The sequence below is a fragment of the Onychomys torridus genome, chromosome 5, assembly GCF_903995425.1.
Source record: "Onychomys torridus chromosome 5, mOncTor1.1, whole genome shotgun sequence".
NCBI lineage: Eukaryota > Metazoa > Chordata > Mammalia > Rodentia > Cricetidae > Onychomys > Onychomys torridus.
The window spans coordinates 5,808,320-5,835,600 of NC_050447.1; the positions used below are offsets into that span (position 1 = coordinate 5,808,320).

The window sequence follows — 27,281 nt, forward strand, 5'->3', positions numbered from 1 at the left end:
GAGGCTCGTGGTATCCCAGAATCCTCTCCAGTGTACCTTGAGTAGGTCAAGTGCTAAGTAACTGGAAGGACCTATGATGGCCGAGCCCTTCCTGCACACTGTTTACAGTTTGGAGTAATGGCTACCAATGTGCTTTTGAAGATTGACGTAACTTACGTGAAGTTCCTTTCACAGGGTGTTTGGGTAACTGAAAGTTTTCTTCCTATTTCAAGTTTTAATAAAATATGAACTTAAAAATTGATAGTCAACGATTTTCAAAAACGGTCTCAAGGCAGTTTCCGAGTTTGTAAAATGTTTAACTAAGAGTGTGTGGAAGCCACGGTGTGGACCTTGGTAAGTCTAGGAGGTGCTGAGCTAGACCATAGCTTTATGTTTTCTAAAGCATTGGGCTAGCAAGGGGCACTCAGCTCAGTGAGCCACAGCCCTGTCAGGAGGTAAAACGTGGGGATTTTTTATGCACAGAGTGGCATGAATCATTTGTTAAAAAATCAGAGCTGAAAAAAATGAAACATTTCTACACTTGTGGAAGTCGGCTTTGCTAAATTATGCTTTATATAAATGATCAGCAAGTTATGCCCATTTTAAATTTAAAAAATAAGGGAATGAATTTGGTTCTCATCTACTTCAGGCATTTGGAACATCGTGGTATTGGTTTTAAACATGGTTTTGGCTCTACAGAATGTGGCTGAGTGGGATAGCCTGTGGTCTAGCCTGTGTCATGATGATCCCTAAAATTATTGATGACATCACTACCTACCTCTCAATATTTAAATGGTAGCCAAATCATCATATAAAAATTAAGTGTTAAAACTTCTACCCAGAAAATGATGAAGACTAAGGATGTACATTTAAAATGTGAGGCTCCAGAAAATTTAAATGGTATTTTTATACACTTTAGTTTTCTGTCTGTTTCTTGAGAACATGACTCACGTGTTTAAAAACCTGTCAAATACTTTGCTGGAAAGTGAGTAAACTCATTTCACTCCAAGAAAATCATTTTTCCAAATTTCTCAAGCATTTATGTAGGTGGTGAGAGGGAGCCAGAGTTACTTTCTGCATTTAAATATACAGCGCTCCAGCTGCTGCCGTGGCTACCCACGAGAGGAAAAGAGAATAACTAAATTTTTGCAGCCATGTCTAGAAATAAATGTATTGGAATCCCAGTGAAAGCTTCCCTGTGTTTGACATAATGGCTGAATTCCATAAGATAGCTGAGATTGCATTTGCTCACGTTCTTCTTCATGGCCCTGTTCCCAGGTCAGTTTGTAAACACACTTCATTCATTTGGAATGAAATACACACCTCTGTAGTCATCAGCTTGTGATCGCAAGGCACTGCATTTGAAATAACATGACTCCCCTTGTTGTAAATGCAGAACTCATTGGATTTGGTTCAGAGAGGTCGGAGCCTGGTGACCCCTATTTGTTATTTCCCTCAAATGTATGAAAAATGAATTTGTATTCTAAAGTATGTGGCTTTGATGAGCTAGTGTGGACCTTTCCTTGTGTTTCTGGCTTTAAGTATGCTTTTAAATTCATTCCTTACAAAAAGTCAATCTATATATTGAAAATTACCCATGTTTTCCCATGATCTTCTTCATTTTCATTTGTGCTGGATTTTCTCAGAGTGGACACAATCAGATGGTTTTGTTCCTCTTAAGGAAGCCCTGACAGGCCCACGGCACTGGCTACTGCTGTAACTGTACATTTCTATACATAATTGATGATCTGGGGCCCTGCAGACGGCACTGGCACACAGCAGTGTAGATTACCATACAGGGAGGGGAGCGGGCGCTAGGTCTTTGAATTTTCTATTTCTGAATAGAAATAACCCCTTGCTAACAAAAATTCCAGGAGGAGTAAGTTTACTGTAGTTATAAGTATTCTTCAGAGAACAAAGCACACACCAGCACTGGAAGACTTGGTCAGGCTTACCATGCTAACTTTATTATCCTGTCTTATGCTCCTTCAGCTTTTGGGTTCACTGACATTTCAGTAATAGTACCCACATGCACATGTTTTCTCTCTCTCTCTCTCTCTCTCTCTCTCTCTCTCTCTCTCTCTCTCTCTCTCTCACACACACACACACACACACACACACACACACACACACACACACACGTTTTGTGCCAAGGAATGTTAAATTCCAGACAGTGCCTTTTGAAGCATCCCCTAATCTAATTGCCCCTTTTGATTTACAGAAGTTACGAGGCTCCTATGTAGGACTGGTTATCTTTTCATGAGTGCTTTGCATGAGATTTATGCCATTTGTTTTGTGTCCTGCTCACGGTGCCCTGTCATGCGCACACTCTCCAGACTGTAGGCTTTTGTCCCTGCTGTTCCCACCCTCATCCCTCCCCTCCCCAGGTCATTCCCTGGCACCCCAGCCTCTGCCTTCCTTGGCCATCCAGACTTACTGCAGTCTCAGTTGCAGAATCTTCTGCCTAGCTCCATCTCCGTCATCCCCAACATCCAGCCGCCTTACTTTTTTGTACTATGGCTTGTTGCAAGTTGGCTCAGGGTAAAAGCTAAATACCCTTTGCCATTATTTCCCCAACCCTTTATCATGTGCTCACCATAGCGTCAATGTCCCATAATTATAATTGAATAAAACTACAAAAGTCTTATAAATATAAGATTGAATTTTAAACATAAAAAATAATGGATTTTTTTTTTAAATTGTTAGGATTTTTAGCTGTCCTAGACTGTGACTTTGTTGTGCAATATACATTCTGGATATTAGTAGAGCACCTGTCCGGTCTGCATGAGGCTCTGAGTAAAAGCTCAGCACCACAGAAGTCTAGTGTGGTGGCACAATCATGTGATCCCAGTATTTGGGAGGAGGTGTAGACAAGAAGACTGTAAGTTCAAGGTCATCATTGACCTCATAGCAAGAAATAAGCACAGCTGAAAATTGTAATTCAGATCTGAAGGGTGTCCCTTAGCATTTAATGCTGAGATTTTAAACTTCCTGCTTTGTTTTGTTTTCATTCCTTAAGTCACAGAACACAGACTGTCTATCTGTCTTTACCAGCTTGTACTGAATGTTTATCTGGATGAGGATTTGATACAGCCAGGAAAAGCTGCCGTCTTAGTTTTGGCCTCGTGGCTTGAACTGCCCTTCCCTTTTAGAGAGCAGAACGCACAGTGGACAGAGTCTGCACTTAATATGACTGCTTTTAAATGGTTGTAAAATACTGTTTAACTTCAGAACACATTCCACCGTTGAAGTATAAAAACAGCATGTTTGGGACTGGAGAGATGGCTCAGAGGTTAAGAGCACCGACTGCTCTTCCAGAGGTCCTGAGTTCAATTCCCAGTACCCACATGGTGGCTCACAACTATCTGTAAGGAGACCTGGCACCCTCTTCTGTATACATAATAAATAAATAAATCCAAAAAAACCGCAGCATGTTTATTAAGCCTTCAGTTTGCAAGTTGTTCTTAGTGTTTGTAAATTAGTCATTGATTTCTAGGAACAGTAATTTTGAATTCCATCCATATCAATGGAGGCTAAGTCCATATTGTTTATAATCCATATGAGAATGAGCCAGATAGTTACAGGCTTGAGATTTAACCCTGGCTTCAGAAGTCACTGTGTATCCTGGAGCACGTTAACTGTGCAGTGGCTTTCCATCTGTTTGTGGGGACACTAACTGCACTGTGGCTTGGTTCAGCACGGATTGCACTTGTAGAATGTGTAGTGACTCACAAGTACGTTTAGCAGACACTACTGGGACCAGATGGGCCGTTGTTGAGTGTAAGCATGAAGGCCTGTGTTAAGACTCAGCATTCACAGTGCTGGGAGCTGCAGATACAACATGCTCCCTAGAGCTTGTTGGCCCTGGTCTTGCTGAATTGGTAAGAGTCTCTATTTCAAAATAAGGTGGGGCTGAGAGGTTAGGAGTACTTGATCTTGGAGAGGCCCTGGGTTTGATTTCTAGTACCTACATGGTGATTCACAACTGTCTGTTCCTCCAGTCCCAGGAGACCTAATACCTTCTTCTGGCCTGTGGGCACAGTGCACATACGTGCAGGGGAAACACTCATACATATAAAATTTTTAAAAATGTTTTTAAAAAAAGGAAAAAGTAAGGTAGAGTTATCCAACATTGACCTCTGACCTCAATACACACAAGCAGAGACAGACAGACAGACATATGCACTCAGGCACACACACAAAAGGATACACAGAAAATAACCCTTGATTGAGATATGTTGTGCTTCAGTCATATTTCTAAGAATATCGAATATAAGATGGAACAAAATAAGCTTGGTCCCTCGTACAGCCCAGACAGAAATGACCCGACTCGTCTCTGTTGGTTTTGTTGCTCTGTAGTGCAGGAGCTCAAACCCAGGGCCTTGTATGTAGGGAAACATCCCCAGCATGTGTGATAGGTGCTTAAACAAATGAAAGGTTGCAACTATGCTGCATGCATAAGGAGACCCATAGTGCGCCTGTTTATTCAGTAGGGCTGGATGGTGGCAGGGATGCTTCCTCACTGACCACAGGAAGCAGCTGGGAGGCAGACAGCTCAGTCAGAAAAATGGATGGCGGACCCAGAGCGTATGTGGAGAGAGACATACAGAGAATGAGAGAGGTAGATATGGATGGGCAGGTGCAATTCCTTTATCCTTTGAAATTCCTTTATCTTTTTGCCTCAGGTGCACAGGTAAGGCTGGTCCCCTTCAAGGTGTACTGATCCCTGTGTGCTTGCTGTTCTGTTAGCTTCCTGGGACACAGCCTCCTCGCCTGCCGGCCCAATTGTTTATCCTTCCAGATCTGACTTGTGAGGTATAGCTAAAGTGAGGGTTGTCCTCTCTGTGTTTTCTGAAAGTTCAGGAACAACTTTGTGTTATTGACGTAGATGCCACAGAAGGGCTCTCTGAAGGCAGCCGAGGCTGTCCTCACTGGTGCTTGGCTTACCGTGGAGCCCGGTTTGGTTCCTTGACAGACTTGAAAAACAGCATTCCTGAAGATGGATTTTGTTTCTTTTGTTAAAAATTCACTTTCATTGCTTTTAATCATGCCATGTACCTCTAATAGTGAGCTCCGCCCTTACTGTTAATGAGGTTTTAAATTTTACACTAGCCATCCGTTCCTGTCCGCTCAATTAAGTACTTCAGTTTTGGGGATCTCTGAGCCGCAGCTCATCTTAGACAGTCCATGCTTTAGAGCCGTGTTTACCTCCCATGTCATTGGTAGCATTTGTTCTTTATGGAGGGACAGACAGACATAATAAAACATCGAAAGATGACAGGTCAGTTTCTGTCCTTCATTTGACGTAAGTTATGTATGAGATCGGTCACTCGTAGCTCCGTGGATAGGGAGGGGCAAGTTGGACTCAGTAAACAGGCATCGATGAGTCGCCCACAGACCACATGAAGATGGCAGATGGTGCTTTCTTCAGCTCGCACAGAAATGTGGGATATGAGTGTGTGTTATCTGAATTTCTTCTTACCTGCCACCTTATTCCTATGTTTGCCTTGATGAACCAGCAGCCGCATCCAAACTAGCAGCTCAGCAACAAGCAGTTACTTCTGGGAGAGCAGAGGATACAGCCCATGATTACAATGTGCATTGTGACGGAAGAAACTACCTTGTAGAAAATTCTTTGGTTCCTTTAATCCCAGCACTCCGGAGGCAGAGCCAGGCGGATCTCTGTGAGTTCAAGGCCAGCCTGGTCTCCAAAGCAAGTTCCAGGAAAGGCGCAAAGCTACACAGAGAAACTCTGTCTCGGGGGAAAAAAAAAAAACAAAAAAATTCTTTGGCAAAAATACCTAACTATTGGCTTGCTTTAGTCTTAAATGAGAAATATCTTTAGTATAAATAAAATAATAGTTAAGAAACATACTTCAAAAGTGCATCATTATATGGAAAAACTCTTAAGGATATAGGAATTAGGACAAGGGATTTGAAATGAGGCTGTGTCTTCCTGAAAGACTTCTGTTGAGCTTGCTTCAATGCTGTGCTGTTCTTATTATGAGAGTGGCATTGGACTGTACACACAAAATATCTAATGTGCATGTAATTGCATATAATCAACAGTAACAATTTGTCTAGCACAGAATTTTCTAGTGTTGCTTTGCCCTGCAAGGTCCCACAGCGCCACCTAGTGCCATGGGTTTTCCTTTGCATAATATTTTTATAAATTTTAAAAGTCCGGTGACCACATTTAAAGTCAAATGTGGCATGAGAGCAAGCACATGGTTTAAGTAGTATTACAAATGCAGTGATACAGGGTCTTACTTGTGCAGTTGAAAATTTTAAATGAAACATAAATGATGGTTATGCAATAATCTGTTATAAAAGTTTCCTGACTTAAAAAATGGCTAGTATTCCAGTTAGTATTTCCACAAGAAACCCTTGTTATGAGATTGTTGTGCTATATGTTGACCATCCTGCTGATTGTTCATTAGATGTATTCCGTTCCTGATGAGTTAAGTCCTGTAAGTTATACTTTATACCTGCCTGCTAGTTGAACCAGTTTGTAAGCACAAACAGTTTTGTTTTACTTCGAGTGTCTCCTGATTCTTACTGATTTGATGTGCATAGATTTGGAGTTGTTGACAGGGTTCTCAAAGTGTGTAGAAGTTGTCCTCTACTGGGGAACTAGAAAAATTACGTTGACACAGAGTTTTCATTTTCTTTAAAGACCTAGTTAAATGTGTTTGTAATTTTTCTGATGTTCATTTCTTACTCTCTGGCACTTTTAAAAGTTCCAAAGATACGGAAATGTTTATCAGAATACATTTAAAAATAAACAACTAACCAGCTGTGGTAACATCAGCCCTTGGTAGGCAGAAGCTGAAAGATTGTTAAATTTGAGGCCTCAGCTGTATAGAAAGACCCTGCCTCAAAACACCAACCAACAACAGTAGCAGATGACCAGGGGTGGTGGGCAGAGGACAGACCCAGTGGGTAAGGCTAGCCTTGCAAGCCTGGCACCCCGAATTTAGTCCCTGGAGCCTCATCCAAAGCCAGGCTCAGTGGAGCATATCTGTAATCCCAGCACCCCTAAGCCAAACTAGGAGGCAGAGATAGAACTGTCTAGAAGTTTGCTGGGCAGCTACCATGGAGTGCATGGCAGAGCAAGAGAGAGCCTGCCTCAGACATGGAAGGAGAGGCCCAATTGTAGAAAGCTGTCCATGACCTACACATACAAACGTGTACACACACACACACACACACACACACACACACACACACACACACACACGAAATATGTAGTGTGACTATAAATACAGCCATTTCTGCTCCAGATTTTTTTCCTTATTTACAAAACTCACTATTTAATTAAGACCTAGAAGTAACTATATTGGGATAAGTCTTAACTGAAACATTAAGGGGAATTTGCTGTATATAATTTTGTAAAATGAGTCAGTATTGTTTTTAACCATTTACCTTAGGATTTCAGGGATAAAAGTCTAATACTTTAAAAGTGCTTTCCACAACTTTTTTGCATTTTCCTAACACAGTAAAATTCAGACGTTGACATTGTGTGTGTGTGTGTGTGTGTGTGTGTGTGTGTGTGTGTGTGTGTGTCTGTCTGTCTGTCTCGTGGCTCACTCATACCACAGTGCACATGTGGCGGTTAGGACAGCGTCAGGTGTCAGCCCTCTCCTTGAGGCAGGTTTGGTTTTGTGTCTCTGTGGTTTGCTGCTGTGTGCACTGGGCTAACTAGCTCGTGAGCTTCCCTCCCCGCCTAAAGGTACCACGATTACAAAGTGTGCTTCTGTTTTCTGCTTTCCATGGCACTGAAGATTCAAACTCAGTCCTCAGACTTGCGTTACAGATGCTTTCTAGCTCCAGCAGTGATCTTATTGTTCAACATTTTATACCAAAACCTTACGTGATCACCAAGTGGCCAAGTCCACTTAGTAGTTACTTAGTATGTACTGTTCTCTGCTGGCCCGGTCCCGGCTTTCCCTCCTGGCTCCAGTTCAGTGCAGCTTTGGGGAGCACCTCCCCAGAGAAATTTGGAATCCAAGATCCATGTCTACGCTGTTCACACATTTTTCTTCTTCTACCCACTGATACTCATTCCTGACTGACACTGGCGGTGGGAGGGAGGAAAATAGACTTTGAAAAGACAGCCTGGAACTGAACTCCTACCCCTCTTTCCTTGTGGCTGCGAGGAAAGGCCAGTGACCACTGATGCTCACAGGAGGTGCATACCTTTTTAGGAGCATTGGTTAATTCATCTTCTCTGGACTGGAGCCTCTCTGCGTAAAAATATTGAGGGCTAGCTAGTTTTCTGTGCTGGGGGGAGGGTCTGATTAAGGAATATAATGAAAACTGGAGTAAGTCAGACTACTTGATGTGAGACAGGGCAGATGGGATGCAGCTGTTTCATACCTGGTGTTGGTCAGCACAGCAAGTGCCTACAGCAGAGTATGCTGTCCTTCAGACACGTCTAAGAGTGGTGATGAGCCTTGCCAAGCCTATTCATTTCACATGAATAGACGTCTACTTTTCTGTCTCTCTGTTTAGATTAAAGCTTTGGAATAAATCTGAACAGTAGTTTTGATTAAACTGTTATTTTCAGTGCCCTATTTAAAAGGAAATCAATTTCTAATTATTCTAGAAAGCTCTTTTTCCTCCTCTAAGCACCCAGAGGCCTGAACGAAATCTCCAGGGCCCAAAATCGTACTAGTCATCCCATTGCCTCTTTTTCTGTCCTCATTGGGCCCTTGTTCTATGTGTCAGTACCCCCTGCCCCCGTGTCCCCCCCCCACACACCTTGCACATACCTTTTCTGAGCTTTATTGACACGTTCCTCCCCAGCTATATTATCATCTGGGGCTGTTTTGTTTCACTTTTTTGTGGGTTTGTTTATTTGTTTTTTGAGAGACAGGGTTTCTCTGTGTAGCCCTGGCTGTCCAGGAACTCAGTCTGTAGAGCAGGCTGGCCTTGAACTCACAGAGATCTGCCAGCCTCCACCTCCCGTGTGCTGGGATTAAAGGCCAACCACTGCCCCGCTGTTTTTTGTTTTTTAAGCAGGCAGACAGAAGAGAGAGCCTATTGTAAGGTTTTATTCTCTTCAACAGTTCCTGTTTCTAGTCTGTTATAATGCCCCATCTGCCATTCCTTTTGCTTGTGTGTGTGTAGCAAATAACATCATTCAGGCAATGACCTTGGGTCTTCTGGCTGTGGACTGCACTCCAGCTGTTCACCTGAGCACATGTGCCATTAGAACTAAAGATCTGGGCTTGGGATGTCGCACCCTTGCTGCTTCCTGTGCTTCCAGTAATGCTGCAGCGTGAGTGCTGAGATGGCCATCCTTGGGCGTTAGTTTCAGAGTGTGTGAAAGGGGTACTGTCATCTCTAATGTCCTCACTTCCCTAAGCCCTCAGAGAACTCTTAATCAGGATGTTGACAATAACATGATGGTAGTGATTCTGGATTCCCATCTCACCCCACCCCACCCCACCCAACTCTCTTAAATTTCTGTATAATTCTCCCATCTACTTCTGTTTTCTTGTCTGTAAAATGAAAGTCGTAACAACACTTTGTTATAAGTGTGTTAAGGACTGCATGAGTTATGTGTATAAAAAGCATAAACTGGCTTAGTATACATACATACATACAAAACTTTCGCTATGTGTCAGCTGATCATCGCTATTACCAATCTTAAAGGGCTTAAGATAGTGTCTTTTCGTTAGGTGGATATCCTGCTCCCTAAGAGAAGCATGTGTGGACACACATCCATCCATCCATCCATCCATCCATCCATCCATCCATCCATCCATCCATCCACTGGTCCAGCAAAAAAATTTCTTAAGTGCTTCGTATTATTGTTTTGAAAATGCCAATAATTTGAGTAGTAAACACACATGTAATCATTTCAGCGGATGGAAATAAAGATCTAGTGTTACCCCAGTGACCTAAGAGATTTAGCACATTAAGTTATTTGAGTGCCTTTGACAAGAGGCTATACATATGTATATACATATATGTGTGTATATACATATGAATGTATATATACATGTATGTACATATGAAATTTGATTTTTATTGCTATCAATATCTTGACAATACTCTCTTTTAAGTCCTTGTTTTCTCCTTTGTTCATTTTTTCCACCCTCTTCTCCCTTTCCCTGGCCACCTCCTGACCTTTCAGCTATCAGTGTGATTCCTGCCCTGCAGTCTTCGTCTTCATGGTACCCATGTTTCTCACCTGTAAACTGACAATCAGGTTTCTTACTTTGGCTTTGAATGAAATAATATTTGAAAAGCATTTAACATAGCTCCTACTATATAACATTTCTGAGTAAATTCTGGCTATTGGCTTCTTGGTAGTATTTGCTACCCTCTTGTGGTGGCTTCAATAGAAATGACCCCATAGGCTCATAGATTTGAATGCTTGGTCACCAGTGACTAACACTATTAGGAGGTGTAGATTTGTTGGAGGAAGTGTGTCACTGGGGGCTGAGGTTTCAAATGCTCAAACCAGGTCCAGTGTCACCCTCTTTTCCTGCTGCCTGCCAATCCAGCTGCAGAATTCTCAGCTACCTCTCCACCACCATAGTGTCTTCTCAATAGGTGTCTGCCTGCACACTACCATGTCCTGCCGTGATGATAATGGGCTAAACCTCTGAAACTATAAGCCAGCCCCAATTAAATGTTTCCCTTTATAAGAGTTGCTGTGGTCATGGTGTCCCTTCACAGAAATAGAAACTCTTTTTTTTTTTTTCTTTTTGTGGAGCTGAGGATTGAACCCAGGGCCTTGCACTTGCTAGGCAAGCACTCTACCACTGAGCTAAATCCCCAACCCTAATCTTTTTTGTTTGTTTGTTTTTTGTTTTTCGAGACAGGGTTTCTCTGTAGCTTTGGAGCCTGACCTGGACTAGCTCTGTAGACCAGGCTGGCCTCAAACTCACAGAGATCCACCTGCCTCTGCCTCCCAAGTGCTGGGATTACAGACGTGTGCCACCACCGCCTGGCAGAAACTCTTAAGACACCACTAAAACAGTGAGTCTAAAGCAAGAAGCTCCACAAGTTCCTATTGATATGTTTCAGACCAGGTGTGCTGGGGATGTCTTTCAGTATGCTGTGAAATGTGTTGCTCTGATTGATTGATTGATTGATAAAACACTGATTGGTCAGTAGCCAGTATAGTATAGTGTAGCCAGTATTGGCCAGGCAGAAAGTATAATGTAGGTGGGATAAGCAGAGAGGAGAATTCTGGGAAGTGGAAGGCTGAGTCAGGAGATGCTGACAACCACAATTGCCATGAGAAGTAAGATGTAAAGTACCAGTAAGCCACAAGCCATGCGCCAAGGTATAGATTAATAGAAACGGGTTAATTTAAGATAGAAGAGCTAGATAGCAAGAAGCCTGCCACGGCCATACAGTTTATAAGTAATGTAAGTCTCTGTGTCTTTACTTGGGTCTGAGTGGACCCCCCTCCCCCCCAGGACTGGAGAAATCTCCAGCTACACAGGTGAGCTTTGGCCAACCATTGGGTTGTATAGAATCAATCTGTTGACATCAGGAAGCTGGGCTTTTTGTGCATAGTGTTTGCTGTGCTAACAATGGATGGACTGTTCTCCTAGTCCCAGGAAAAGCCACACTGTAGATCCTTATTGCAGCATATGCCCGCAGAGGAGGCCTGCAGGCCAAAATGAACCTTTGACATAAGATCTTGCCTTCACCCAAGAAGCCTGTATCTTTATAGTGTCATCTCAGAAACTAACCCTTCACTCTCTCTTCCTACTGCCTCCTAGGCCTGTTGCATACAGATAAGACTTTTAAGACACTTCTTTGGGTTTACTTGTCCTGTTTTATGTCTGTAAACGTACAGAAGATTCACATGAAATTTCCTTGGAGAACGCAGTCAATCTTGCTGGGGGCATTAATTGTACCTCAGTTGTTTTTGTCAGCTTAATCTGCATAGAAAAGTTCGCAGCTCACTGTTTAATACATGGATGAGTTTCCATGGCCAGAGAGAAAGAATTAATTATTCACTTTAAAAGTAAAAAGAAAATCAAACATCGTGGCATATATCTATAATTCCAACACTTAGGAGGTGGACACAGGAAGTTCCGGTGCTTAAAGCCATCCTTGGCTACATAGCAAGTTTGGTCCCATATTTTAAAAAATACAAAAAGAGAAATCATGCATTTTGACACTGTTTTTCATCATCAACATCTGTCATTGTGTTGGTAGTAGTCAGTAATATACATGTTTTTCCTTTTTGTGTTTCTTCTTTATCTGCTTTGCAACTCTGAATATTAGGACCCTAAATTCAGTTTGTTCAGTTCGACATTTTTATTTCCCCTCCCCACTAGTCCTTCCTCATTTTTAGCAAGGAGTCAATTTGGAAAAGAGAAGTTGTCCCAAGATGAGTAGGTTCTGTCTGGTCGCTCCGACAGATGACCTCATCAAGTGTTGTCTGTCTGCTGGCTTGGAGAGATGACCTCATCAAGTCCTGAGAACACTGACATTTGTGACTGCTGAATCTCCATCCCTGACAAGTCCTCCAGAAAGGGGGCAGGATCAACAGCTGGAGTCTTGCCGATGTCACTGTGCACACCCAAGAAGGGGGAAAGAGGATCATATACACTACTAGCAAGTAATTTGATGTCCATCTGGAGGAAGATAAAGAGTTACAGAGGAGTGTGCTGTGATGTTCCAGGGATTAGCATGGCTCCCCTGAAAGTTGGTTATTAGAGAGAACAGCCTGTTGCACTTCTTGTTTTGTGAAATATAGTTGTTACTCCAGAGCAACACTGAGGCACAGAGGTCTGCCACTCATGGCCTCCAGGGCACCTGTGGCCATTCTTGTTTTTTTTCTACCTGTTGTGGTCACTGGCTGTTTTCCAGGTACAACAGCCAAGTGGAGTGATTCCAGCAGCGCTGCCTCAAATAATGATCTGGCCCAAGTTCACCTACAGACTGCCCAAGGAGATAGCCAAAGTGAAGATTATAAAGTACTTGGTCTGGGGAATAGCCCACTGCTGCCAGTTCAGAGATCGCATTCCAATCTATCTAGGGTCTTGATTTCAAAAGGACACTTATTGGATTCATCCATTTAAAAGTAAAAGAGGAAATTGTGAGTTGGACATCAGTTCCATTGGTCAGAACCTTACTTTATTTGAGTGATAGTGTCCAAGAATCAATGTTAACTTCGAGGAACATTTTTTTATCATTACAAAGGATTATCTGGCTATCTTTTTCTTGTCTGAGGTTGTTAGCCCTGTGATTATATTTGAAGAAAGTGATAGTGAGCTTGGTAACGTGTGTACTTAATTGACTCAAGGTTGACTAAGTTGCTGGGCACCTCCTCTGTTGGAAGACAGCTCTGTCTTGTGTTTTAGTATATTTTTGGAGCACAGACATTGCCCACTCAGTGTTCATGGCCTTTTCAAGGCTGTTTGAATAGAGTCTCCCCAAGGAGAAAGGCTCAGCTCTCTGCCCATTAGAAAAAAAAGATGCATGTTCCCTTGCCGAGACAGTATTCTTTCCAGTAATGCTACCCACTGCCCATGCAGACATCAGTCTGAGCATCTGCATCACCTGCTGGACTTGGGAGTTAGGAGAATGGCATCAGTGCCTGCTTCAGCTACTTGCTGAGTGACAGAGCCTTTGCCACTGACCCAGGAGTCTTGGCTCTTCAAAGAATTGGCCAGGCTCTGTCCTATCTCCTCCCTCACTCCGTCTGCCCCCTTTGCTGCCTTCTTCCCTCCTATTTAATTCTCACAGTCCTTTCCGTGCAGTGCTTCAGTCTGCACTCTGTGTTGTTTAACTTCTCCTATGCAGCAGGAAACAACCCACTGTGTGCTGAAGACTCAGCCAGTTGTGTCCACTGTCCTGATGCAGCATTCAGCTTCAGGCCCATATAAGCAGCTACTGCATCTCCAGCGGGAGGCCTTTTGGACCCCTAACACTTATCTTGCCCAAGGAAAATGAGACTAACCAGGGCCAGCCATCTTGGCTCTCTGATGTCCTGTTTGGTTAAGTATCACCTAATTCAGAAAACTAAGAAATTACCCCTCCTTCCTTCTTGCCACTGTCCCCTACTCTCAGCTAATTGATCCATCCATCCATCCATCCATCCATCCATCCATCCATCCATCCATCCATGCATCTTCAAGGACTTCCCCCATCTTTGTCTCCTCTAAAATTCCATCCCCTTAGCTCGCATCAACTTCTGCTTAGAGTGTGGAATGTTGCAAAAATCCTAAATGGTCTTGTAATAAAAGCCAGGAGCCAGATATCAGAGTAAAAGCTGAAAGATCAGAGAGGCAGAGCAAGCCACAGCCACCACCTCTTACTTCACCAACTGAAAGAGCCGGGAAGGGCAGAGCAAACTCCTGTCTCCTACCTTATATTCCTTTCTCTGCCTAGCCATATCACTTCCTGTCTCAACCTTCCTAGTGCTGGGATTAAAGGTGTGTAATCCCAAGCGCTGGAATTAAAGGTGTGTGCCACCACTGCCTGGCATCCATGGCTGACTCTGGCTGGTCTGTTCCCTGATCTTCAGGCAGGCGTTATTTCTTAGATTACAGACAGTGTACCACAGCAGCAGGTTTCCTCCACCACAGTCTTCCACTTTGCTCTCCTCTAAGCTGCACCATGATGTCACCACAGAGTCCTGCCCTTCTCTCTTCTTGTTCTTCTTGTGGTGTCCCATCATTGACACAAAGCCCAAACCCCAAGATGGACTGACACTAGACCATTCTGTGTGTCTTTGGATTTTCAAGTCCATCCTTCCCAACTGCACCGCCCACTGGACTCCTCAGCTTGAGTTTCTGTGTGTTCTTCTCCCCTCCCCTCCCCTCCCCTCTCCTCCGTTCCTTCTTTTGGTTTCTCACCCCAACTGAGTCCTTTGAGAGCTCTCTGAGATTTTTGTTTTGTGTGCTCATCACATTATTATAGTTGCTCGTCTCTGGTCTCTGAAAACTCAGAAGACATGGGTGTGTTTGTGCCATTTGTCATTCCATACCTCAGCCTCTAACAGAGCTAGTGTATTTTCCTCAGGCTATGTGATAGCCATTGTCATTGTTTGATTGGGTAGTTTGTTGCTTTGCGGGGAACAGAGTCTCAGCTAGGCAGGCTGACCTCACTGTTGTGTTGTGATGGCAGACACACACCTCCACACAAGGCTATTTCTTCCTTAAAGAACTCAAGTGCTTTGTTGTCAATGTGTTTAGTAGCATACATTGTCAACTTCATATGCTGCCCATTTTTGTTTAAATCCTTGGAACTGCCCACACCACTCTTTTATAATTTAATGCTTTGAATTTGTTGACTGGAACCACTAGAACCACATACTGGCTGGCCATAGCCCTGTTCCTGCAGGGTGAACTTTTCCTAGCTTTTTAACAGACCTCCTTTATATGTTAGCCATAAAGCAAAAGCAGAGAGCTGGAGGAATCATTGTTATTAACTTTTTTTTTTTTTTTTTTTTTTTTTTTTTTTGAGACAGGGTTTCTCTGTAGCTTTGGAGGCTGTCCTGGATCTTGCTTTGTAGACCAGGCTGGCCTCAAACTCACAGAGATCCGCCCGCCTCTGCCTCCCAAATGCTGGGATTACAGACATGCACCACCACCGCCGCCTGGCTTGTTGTTAACTTTTCAAAGTTAATTTTTGCACTAATGTACGAATAAAGGAAAGGTATTGCCGAAGTTTAATTTTCAAAAAGTTAACAGCATGATTTCCTCACACATGGAACAAATATGCTGGACATTCACTCTTAAGGGTAATAAGGCATCAGCACATGTTAAATGGCTCCCAAGGTAATAGTGGACATTTATATATAGGCCACCAGAAAAACATATTAAATGCATTTACATTATGGACAGAACTGGTTAGTTTTCATTACAGGTCAACAGAACATGAACTTTTTTTTTTTAGGACCACATTCCATTTATTTTTTTTAATCTATTTTCCATGTCTTGTGTATTTTTTTAGACGCAATCATAGATAACCCACACCAGCCTTGAACTCCTATGTGCTTGAGGCTAGTTATCCATTCCTGATTCTCCTGCCTCCGTTTTCCAAGTGCTGGAATTACCGCTGGTTCCTTTTATTCACTTTATTTACTCATTTTCTAATTGAAGTACATTTAGATTATTTCCATTTTACTCCCCACATCCACTGAATGCTGATGACTAAAATTAATTATTTTGTCTTATCTTCCAGTTCATATCTGCTAGGTAGCTTCCCAGGATACACATACACACCCCTTGGTTTCTTGGATGCTCATAAAAGTTTTAAGCTCACGAACATTTGATTTCCTTTTAATATTTCTAGTTTTCTAGGTAGCTCTGAATAGCAGGAAGGCGATGGAAAATAAGAGGTTAATATAGGGATGAATATTATCAAAATGAACTACTTATGAAAATCTTCAAATTAAATCTATTATTTTATACAATGATTATGTTAATAATTAGCAACCAACATGAGTGTTTTTCAGTGACTCTGCTAAATAAGAGAACTTCCCATCGATGTAAGTCTAGTCAGTTTTCCTTTGTTGTGCTTTTTTGGTTCAGATTTGGTAATAGGACTTTGTAAGTTCATAAAGTACACTGGATATCTTTCAGCTTTTCTTGAGTTCTGGAGTAATGAAAATGATAACTTTTAGGGCCATTTTTTCCCCACTACAAGACAAATTGTATAAATTAACATGTCTTTCTTTCTTTCTTCTTTTTTTTTTTTTTGAGACAGGGTTTCTCTGTGTAGCTTTGCACCTTTCCTGGAACTTGCTTTATAGAGCAGGCTGGCCTCGAACTCATAGAGATCCACCTGCCTCTGCCTCCCAAGTGCAGGGATTAAAGATGTGTGCCACCACCGCCTAGCTAACATGTATTTCATAGGTCACTAAACAATAGTAAATAGGAGTCCAAGAAAGGAAAGTCTGTCTGTCCAGGGAGCTGTGAAATCCTTGGGTTGGCCATTGGACTCCAGCTTCACACTGCAAGGACAGCTTTTCTGTCTCATTTCTACGAATCAGAACATTTCTGTTCTGTAGTCTGTCCATCTGTGAATGCATCTTGGTGAGGGTACATTTAGAAGAAGGCTCAAAACCAGACTAGGAGCAGGAGGAGGAGGAGGAACCAAGGACTTTGACACTAGGGAGACTCAATGTTAGCAGCAGCATTACTTACTACTAAAGTATCAGGAGCGGAAAGGGCTAAAGCACCCAGGAGTCTCATTGCACCAGGCATGAGTCAGTTAAAAGGCTCTGTCAAGGAAAAAAGGTGGACCTTCCTCTGGATGACGACAACAATGTTGATGGTTTGGGGTTTAAGAAAGTGTTTCCCACCTTGGCATGGTGGCACACAACTTTAATTCCAGCAGTGAGGAGGCAGAGGCAAGCAGATCTCTGTGAGTTTGAGGCCAGTCTGGTCTACAAAGCAAGTTCCAGGACAGCCAGGTCTGTCATACCAAGAAACCCTGTCTTGGAAAAAAAAGAGAGAGAGAGAGAGAAAGAGAGAGATGTTTCCTCTCATATTGGACCTTTAGTCAGGACCATTGATTGAGAAGACCAAGTATCTGGACAAGACACAGCCACTCAGCTCACATTTCTTATGAGGATGTACAAGAGGTAGACAATGAGGACTAGACCAAGTGGTCCCAAGATCCTTTGCAAAGCTGACCTCCTATCATTCTGTGTGGTCAGGTTATGCAGTAGGAGACTGCGGGCTGGCCTCAGACATCAGTAACTGTAAGATCATTGTAACTGTTACAGCAAAACCTCTTCATAAGTTTTTCTCTTAAAAATAGGATGAGAAGTTCATTTCAATTTTGCTTTTTGTGAGTCCCGTTGCTGAAAGAGGCATGTTACGCTTCTCTTGCTCTTACCAGGGCTTCCTTGTTTATTTTCGAGTGTCTGAATGACAGCGTCAGACCTGACACTCTCTTCCCTTTCCACAGTGGTCAGTGGCTCTCATCGAGATTTGGGTTAAGTTTTCCAGGAGACAGTGAATGCCATCCTTCATGGTTTGAGTTCTCAGTGTTGCAGCAGAAGGCTTTACATGACACCAGTTGCCATGAACCTGACCTTTCAGAAGCTGGAAGTGCTGTGCCTTTCTGCGGTCGAGAAGTTACTTAAGAAAGAGAAAGGAGAAAAAAATCAATTGGTCCTTTTGTAGACCCATGTTGATTTGACGCTCTGTCTTTTAGTGTTCATTGCTAACATTGTTAAATTTGAGTGAACGCCTGCACGTCTTCCCCACATTTACCACTGATGTTTGCAAAACCTAAGCTTTAGAGGGCTGTATTAGCCACTGGCTCATTTTATGGTCTAGTTCATGTCATCAGAAGACACTCTTGAGTTTTTAAGCTCCTCTGATTTAACCCTTAAAATTGAGCTCCAATGAAGTGGCTTAACATTTATTATAAATATGTTAAATTTTCATTTAATTTATTTATAATTTTGTGTATGTACGTGGAGGGTTGGGGATGGGGCTTGCCACAGTGAACATGTGGAAGTCAGTTGTCTCCCTCCTCCTTTAAATGGGTTCCAGCCATTGAACTTAGGCCACAAGGCCTGCATCACCAAACAGCAAACATCTTGACCCTGAGCCATCTTTCGGGCTCCTGAAGACTGTATAATCATCATTCAAGAGTTTGGGCTCTGAAGTTAAGGAAACAAATGGCCTCCACACTTTCCTCTCTGTGTCCAGGGTTCAGCTCCTTACCTTGTATAAGGATAATTATAGTGCAGAGCTTATAGGGTGGTTCTGAAGATTTCATAAAATAGTGGACATAAAGTCCTTAGTCATAAAGTCAGATACTGTGGTATCTGACATTAGTACTTAATAAATACGGGTTGTTATATGTTTGGTAATAAATATGATGACTTCACCCAAACTTAATAGTGCTCATACCACAGCCAATGGCATTGGAGATGACTCAATACCTAATATAGCCGAAAAAAGGGTTCAGCATTTGTAATAATCTAGTCATAGTTAATGAACTTAAACCTCCCTTATTGAAAAATAAGGAGGAACATTCAAGTCAGAATTACATGGTGCATCCTATCCAGCAAATTTTCATATCTCAGGACTAAATGTTGTTAGTATTTGGTAGAATAAGAAATCACTGTATAGTTACTTCATATTTGAAGTTTCTCCACAGAGAAAGCTCAGATACCTGTGCTGTGCTTTCCAGAATGAGATCATCTCTGAGAGGCACTTATCAACTAGGGCCAAAGGTTCTATGACAACTGCCCATGTGTTATGGGTAGAATTCTACAGAAAGTGATGCTGGTAGTTGAGATCTGCTTCCAAGTGATCAGTGAACTTAGAACTGGATGATGCTCGCTCATACCCAACTTCTGCCATCTTTGCTATCTGACCTTGTGTTTGGGTTGCCTGGCCTTCCAAACCCTTCTTTCCCCATGTAGAGGAGAGAGCTACAGTGTAACTCAGCCCCTTATGTCCGGGGGATCACGTTTTAAAACATGTGAATGTGCTGAAGCAAACAGCATTGATAGGATTTATGTTCTTACTAATCCCACTGGCATCTGGTTATTATAAAGAAAAATGAAATGGCCATCAGGAAGAACAGTGGGCCCTAGGCACTGTGTGACAGCCAGCACGCCATCAGCTCTAGTACAAATGTCACCAGAGTGGCGGTGCTCAGCTTCTCCTACACAGAAGTGTCTTAGCCCATCACAGATGTCATGGTGTTTCTCAGCAGTGCCACTAGTGCTGGTGACAAAGCAGAATTAACGGGATGCAAGTGGCTGTTGTATTTTGTTTTGCATTTAGGTGAATTAATGGACAGAGGTAAGAACTGGTTAGGTTATAGGCAATTCAAATCCACATTCCACACACTAAACTATTAACTCATTATAACCGGGTAGCTTGCTATTGCTCATAGGCCAGCAGGCCTCGGAGGCCTTGCTGAACTGCTCTCTACCTGCTTTGCTCCACGTTTCTGTACTTTCCTGCTCAAATTCTCATGGCTGTAGGGTACCTCTCCCTTCCTGGGATAGCCCTTTCTCCTACCAGATCGCTTTCCATTAATTCTCCAACCCCAGTATCTCTTCCAGGAAACCTCCCAAAGGTAGACAATCACCCTCTTTTCACACTACTTCTTACATCAGAATATTTAGCTTTACACCTCACTCTGTACTGAACTTGTTTCGAGGCTATTAGCTACTGAAATATAGGAGCTGTGTTAGATTCACCCTCAATCAGCCATGAAGGAGCACAGAGCTGGTGTTTAAATGGATGTTTGATAAATGTTTCTAAAATTTGTCCTGAAGTTGAGAGGCTCAACAACCAGATTGTTTTTACTTTTACATTACTTTGTAAAGCTTGGAATTCCACCTAAATTCTAAATGTATTCCAAATCACTAAAGACAGAGTATCTTTTCAGGCCTGTGAGATAGTTTAGCAGGTAAAGTTACTTGCTGCCAAACCTTTATGGCCTGAATTTGAGCCCCAGAACCTACATGGTGGAAAGAGTATGGGCTTCTATAAGTTGTTCTCTGACTTTCACACATGCCTTGTGTATGCACGTGTACACACAAACACACAGAATAAATGTAATTGTAAGAATGAAGTCTAGCAGCTATTGTTCTTTATTATTATTAAAGTTCTGGTGACCAAACTTAGAGCCTTGTGCCTGCAGGACAGACACTCTGCCTCTGAGGTCCGCCCTCAGCCTTGGGCAGTAGCCTTTCTGAATTCAAATTATTTGACTTGGTACATCTAGCCCTCCAAAATGCGAGACTTACTTCATAGAAACTCATGGAACTGATAAGCCACAATGCATTCTGTAATGAAGAGATTTAAAAGTATGACCTTTACACTGCTCTGTTCCCCCTGGCCACTTGCTTAAGTTTGCGCAGTAAACAATATTCATTCTATTATTCAATAGCAAAGCAAGTCTGTATAAGGATAGTCACGTGGGTATAAACAAAGAATCATTACAATTATTGTTCCCATAGTATAAGTTTCTTATGCTATGTTCGCAACTGTGTAGTAACAGCAAAGACTAAAGACTTCCCTCTAAATGCCAAAAGGACTGTTTATGGGTGAAAAAGTCTCTGTCTCTGCCTCTCACACATGCGTACACACATTCAGACTCTAAAATTTCAAAGTCTCAAACAGAGTGCATTAATCAAAATATGAAATGCTTTTTCTTGTGTAAATCACAGCAAAGCTCTGAGTAATAAAGGGAGAACTAAGACGCATCCTTGTCTGCTGCTCTCAAGTGAAGCCTGTCATGTTGACTCCCAACTCAAATGTGAGCTAAAAGCTTGTAACCTGCCTCATTGACAACAGCCTCACACTGTTCCCTGTCAGCGAAGAAAACAAATCTTTTGCTCATTTCTGCCTGGGGGAGGCAGAGGGACTGAGGTGGTCCTGTGTGGCTGAATTAGATGAAAGACTTCCCTTCCGCCATGGAGAGACAGAGTCTAATCAAGCGAAATGAGTTTGGAGATCGCAGCTCATTTCCTGGGGGAGATCAGTTCACATTACAAAATCACGACATCTCATTCATCACAGCCGGCGTGGTCTTTGCTCAGGAGAGGACCCCAACTGGGACTAAACCACCTGTCTTCTCTCAAAAAGGGGCACTTTACCCAAGCTAGAGTAGACGGCCTTGAGTGAGAGGACTTGCCAACTGCCGGGTCCCACCCCTGCGGGGCCTGTGCAGTGGGAAGGGGTTTGGGTTGAAATGGAGGAAAGGCCGGTTTAAGGAGCATGGGGTTATGACTTCAGTGTGACCTTGTACAAATAGTCCTTAAGGCGACATTAATGTGACGTTAGCAGAGCCACCTCTCCTCATTTTGGTAGGAGTGAGAGGACTAGCATGACTAGCGTTCCCACACAATGGGGAAGAAGTCTGCTTTCTAGGCCAACAAATAATCATTCTCTCTTTTATTTCCTTCAGGGCATCGTTGTGACACCGTTGCTACTACTGCTTTTTGTGAGTATTTTGGTATTGCCTTTCATGTCTTTTATTGATGCATTTTATTAAATACTATCTACTGGACTGAAGATGTGACTCGGTGGTAGATGGCTTTCCTAGCATGCTCAAGGCCTGCATTTGCATCCTGGCACCATGAGGGAAAAAAAGACCCCCTATTTTCCAAGCCTTCTTCAAACCTTCAGTCTTTAGAATAACTCTAAAGTCTGGATTCTTCGGTACAGCTTGGTGACATGTTTTTGAGTGCCCTCCTGGTGGAGCCCAGAGAATTATCCCTGAGACTCAGAACCCCACAGCCTTGCAGTCCAGGGATAGCATCTGGTCCTAGCGATTAGGCCTCCAGCTCCTGGATAAATCATTAATTATCATAAACTGGTGACCTGTGGCATGGATCACACATGTACTACTCATCATTTTCTTTCTCAGTAAGGCTAAGTGATTAATAGTGACCCAGTGTTGGATGGTTTTTCAGCAAAAGAACCTTGAGCTAGGAGATCTGAGGCAGCTGGGATCCCAGGTCACTCCCTAATCCTGGGAATACCACCACTGCAGGTTCCGTCTGTAAAATGGAAAGCAGAAACTCCTGGTGCAGCCCAGCTCTCAAGGACAACAAATGTGCTGTAAGGGGAACAGGTGAAAACACAGGTAGATCCAGGCCACTGGCTGACTCAACAAGAGTTGTTCTGAAAACAAGAAATGCTAATTAACTGTCTTATTTCCTTTGGCACTAAGCATATGAGAAATTAGATGAAAGATTATAATAGAAATTAATGTTATCTCATGCTGAGCAAAGCATATGTAATCATAAATGATACCTAAAATATTTTATGAACTGTGCAGTTTTTCAGCACACACATCTTCCAGATATAAATCACTCTACGTATCACGGACATGTAGTGGGGTGCGTGTCTAGGGATGAAATGAAGCTGTTTGAGTAGCACTGTTTGTCAGTGAATTAAAACTATGGGGAAAATTTATTGAATTATAGTATAATTACCTAAGTTGGAATTCAATTAGAGTAATAGAGTGGGCTTCTTCATTCCTTACCAGCTGTGTCGGGGGGAGGAAAGGCTAGATATACTATCAAACAGTTGGATTCTGCATCTTTCATGAAAGCCATTACCTTCAAGTAATAAGCCACAGCCTCACCTTTCCTTCTGAAATGCCGGCTCCACTCTCCAAGGTTGGAAGAGTCATCAGCTCACTTCCCTCAGCAGAATGAACCTCATGTATCTGAGCTCCTGTAATTCAGAATAGGCAGTGGGTCAAGTTATTTGCATTCCTTCAGAAGAAATGCCTTGCTGCCTGCCTACCTACACATTAGATGTGAGGAACTGGAGTTACTCACTAGTATTTTTGACCAAGATTTGGCATCCCAGTAGAAACTTACCAGGAGCTCTCTGCAGGCACAAAATGCAGGCGAATCCCAGAGTCACAGGGCAGGTATGGCGCCCAGCACCGGACGTATACACATTAATAAGCTGCATATCCTAGGTCTTATACACAACCAAATATGGAAGCCTAGTTCCTGTGACTTAGTCAAGAAGAACTGGGGGAGTAGGGGTGTGGATCAATGGTAAAGTACTTGCCAGGCAAGTATGAGTACCTAAGTCTGAGCTCCGGAACCCATGTAAAAAGTAGAATGTACAGATTGATGCTTGTAATCCCAGTGCCAGGAAGGCACATCCCAAGCCTTGCTGGCTGACCAACCTGGCCAGAACAGGGAGCTTTGGGACGATCAAAAGATCCTGTCTCAAAACAAAAAAGGTAGAACACAACTGGGAAAGACTTGAGGTTGACCTTTGGCCTCCACAATGTACATTCACACACAGGCACAGAGTGTGCAGATAGTTTCAGCCACAATGAGGTGGTTGAGCCTTGGAACCCCTTTACCCTTTGTTCTGTCTGCATGTCATAAGACATTTCTCACTGATGAGTGTCTTAGCATCATGTTATTACCAAGCTTTCCTCCACACAGAACTGTGAGCTTGTGAACTTTATGGTCTGACATTTTAAAGTGGAGAGACTCGAAAGCACTCGGAGCCCCTCAGCCAGAAGCCCCATGCTTCTGTTCGGAGCAGTGCACTCCCCCATTGTTTCAAAGGCATCAGCCTGCCACATCATAGCTGCTTCTGTGTTGCTTGGCTTTTAGGCCATGTCCATGATCCCGTTCCTTTTGCCTGTTGGGGCTGTCATTCATTTTGTAATGAGAATTTGTAAAACACTTGGGTTCCAAGTCCTGTTTACTAAGCGGGACACATAATTGAGAGACTAAACTACAAACACATTCCAGAAAAGCTATTCTTTTTCTCCACCTCTCTTAGGGGCTTTCAGGAAGATTTGTTGAAGTCCTAGCCTCCAACACACCCAAAGGTGGCTTTATTTGAAATCAGTCATTGCAAATGTAATTAGTTCAGATAAGGTCATACTGGAAGATGGTGGGGCCCTTAATCCAGTGTGATTTGTGTTCTCATAAAACAAAGAGACAAATACACACAGGGTGAACCTCAGTGACAATGGAGGCAGAGATCAGGGTGTAGCATTGACCAGCTGAAGGAATACCAGAGGCTGCTAGCAGTCTCTGGGATCTAGAAGACATGGCTGCACTTGATTTTAGACCCACAGCTTCCAGAGCTATGAGGGAGTGTTTCTCTTGGTTTAAGCTGCCCAGCTTGTGGTCTGTTAAAGAGCCCAACAAAGTAATTTGAGCTCTGGAAATTTTAAAGATGGAAGTTGCTTGGTATTCCCACTCAGTTGCCAAGGGATATAGTTTTTCTAGTGAAATCTCAGTTCCCTGTATTACTGACCTCTCAGAATATCCCCTTCACTATCCTGCTCCAGTTGAAGCCTGTCCTCTGGTTCACTTCAGCTGCCAACTCTTCCTGCCATGAAGAGTTGCAGTGGAGGAAAGCGTCATTCTTACACCCATCCCTTGTTCCGAGTCTCTTCCTCTGTCTTCTGCACAGTCGTCTACTTCCTTTGAAGGCTAGCATGTATTCATACTGTCCACTGTCCCTCTTGTTATAACTGTGGAACCCACGTCCTTCTCTCTGTCTGTCCTCTCTGTCCGCTCTCCCTCTTGTTATAACTGTGGAACCCACGTCCTTCTCTCTGTCCGCTCTCCCTCCTGTTCTAACTGTGGAGCTCATGCCCTTCTCTCCGTTCATCCTTCTCTCCGTTCACCCTTTCTCTGTCCGTCCTTCTCTCCGTTCATCCTTTCTCTGTCCGTCCTTCTCTCTGTCCGTCCTTCTCTCCGTTCATCCTTTCTCTGTCCGTCCTTCTCTCCGTTCATCCTTTCTCTGTCCGTCCTTCTCTCCGTTCATCCTTCTCTCCGTTCATCCTTTCTCTGTCCGTCCTTCTTCTCTCCGTTCATCCTTTCTCTGTCCGTCCTTCTCTCCGTTCATCCTTTCTCTGTCCGTCCTTCTCTCCGTTCATCCTTCTCTCCGTTCATCCTTTCTCTGTCCGTCCTTCTTCTCTCCGTTCATCCTTTCTCTGTCCGTCCTTCTCTCCGTTCATCCTTTCTCTGTCCGTCCTTCTCTCCGTTCATCCTTTCTCTGTCCGTCCTTCTCTCCGTTCATCCTTTCTCTGTCCGTCCTTCTCTCCGTTCATCCTTTCTCTGTCCGTCCTTCTCTCTTTCTGCATCTCTGCATCACTTTCTTCCCAGGGCTGCGTTGGGATTCCTCACTGCTGTTTTCAGTGTTCACATGCCTGACCTCCTAATAACCCCCAGCGCAACAAGTTTACCTTCCCTCCATCCCAGCCAGCTACCCAATAGGCAAACCCTTCATAATCATGTTTTCCAACATTCTGTCTGACCAATGGCCCCTACATGCCTGTTATATGCCTGAGTCCTGAATTATTCAAACTCACTGAAATGGCTAGTTTCCTGACCTGGTCATTTCTCCAGTGCCTCTGGCTGTGCCCACCCTGCATTCATCCCTACACTCCCTGGTTATAATTCCTTTATTACAGACCATGCCAGCAGTCTTGTTAACCCCAACCCTTACTGCTCCATATTTGCCACAAATTGCCAGTCCTACTGGCATCCAGCTCTGCGCCTTTTGCCCATGTACCTGAACATGCTAGAGTCATCTTCATTGTGATAAATGCTCCTACCTGAGTTCATGACAATGCTGTCAGAGAGTCTGACCGTTCTGATCTTCCCTGCCACGCTCCCTCTTTGATTCTGGAGAATCCTCTCACATTTTCTTCTTAGCGTCACTTATCTCTAATGTCTCTCTTCACATCAGCCAACACACAAAGGGAATTAGATGAGATGAGAAACAGAAATTTTATCAGACACCGCACCTGCACCTGTCACCATCGTCCTTGTACTCTGCTGGGTTTATGGATGGACTGCCTTGGTTCCCGCCTCAGTCCAGTCCTCCTCTTGTCGGTTTGTGTCATAGTTTATGCACATTGCCTCTTGTTCTGTATTATCAAATTCTCTCTAATAATTATTTCTAGTAATGTGTTCTATAATATAGATCTTAAAAATTAAATCCCACTGTGTCCCACTTGCACTGTAAATCTTGTATTTACAGAATGAAATGTTACTGAAATCTGCTTATTGCCCCTTCAGTAATGCGAATTGAATTCTTATGTGCCAGGAACAGTCTTCTGCCATGCATAGAGCAGTAGGCAGAGCAGAGGTGTCATTACTACCATGGTGGTTATGTCACAGTAGAAAGAAACAACTAAGTAAAAATGCAGTCTCTGTGATGTGGGTGAGTGCCACAGAAGAGAAAACCAGGGGCTGAAATGGCCGTAGGAAATGGAGGAGCTTGCTGTCTTCACTAGTCTGGAAGTGCAGACTCACTGAGAAAAGTAGTGTTTGAGCAAAAGAGAAAGAATTGAGTGTTCCAATGCCACCAATGCAGCCAACGCCAAAGCATGGAAGACTTTGGACTTGGAGGTTTAATTTGAGAGAAATAGGAAATAACTGTCCCGTTCGCTGCCCCCTCTCCCCAAACTGAGGACCGAATCCAGGGCCTTGCACTTGTTAGGCAAGCACTCTACCACTGAGCTAAATCCCCAACCCTGAAATAGGAAATAACTGAATGAATTTTGATAAAGGGAATGGCATGTTGGTTTTTTTCTTTCTCACTGTGTAGCCTAGGCTAACCTTGAACTCTTGATCCTCCTGCCTCAGAATGTTAGGATTATAGATGAGTACCCCCACCATTGGCCTGATGATTCTGGACACTAGGTTGAGAATATCCAGCCTGTAAGAGGATGATGGTGGGAACAGGATGACCGCTGTAAAGGCATGACAGATCATTAGTTTAGCCCAAAGTAGTCGCAAGTCTGGTGGGACATAGTTGAAATACAGAACTTGAGCAAGTGGAACTGAAAGGGGCAAAAAGGTAAGTCTGAGCCTGAGC

At 43.2% G+C, this 27,281-nt stretch overlaps 1 protein-coding gene across 8 annotated transcripts in view; it reads left to right on the forward strand.

Moving 5' to 3' along the window:
• Nucleotides 1-27,281, forward strand: part of Slc10a7 (solute carrier family 10 member 7) — a 254,156-nt gene that overhangs the window by 151,914 nt on the left and 74,961 nt on the right. For all 8 annotated transcript variants that reach the window (XM_036187490.1, XM_036187492.1, XM_036187488.1 and 5 more), the window contains one exon: nt 21,862-21,897. In XM_036187490.1, coding sequence (XP_036043383.1) covers nt 21,862-21,897 — 36 coding nt within the window. The remainder of the gene's footprint in view (nt 1-21,861; nt 21,898-27,281) is intronic.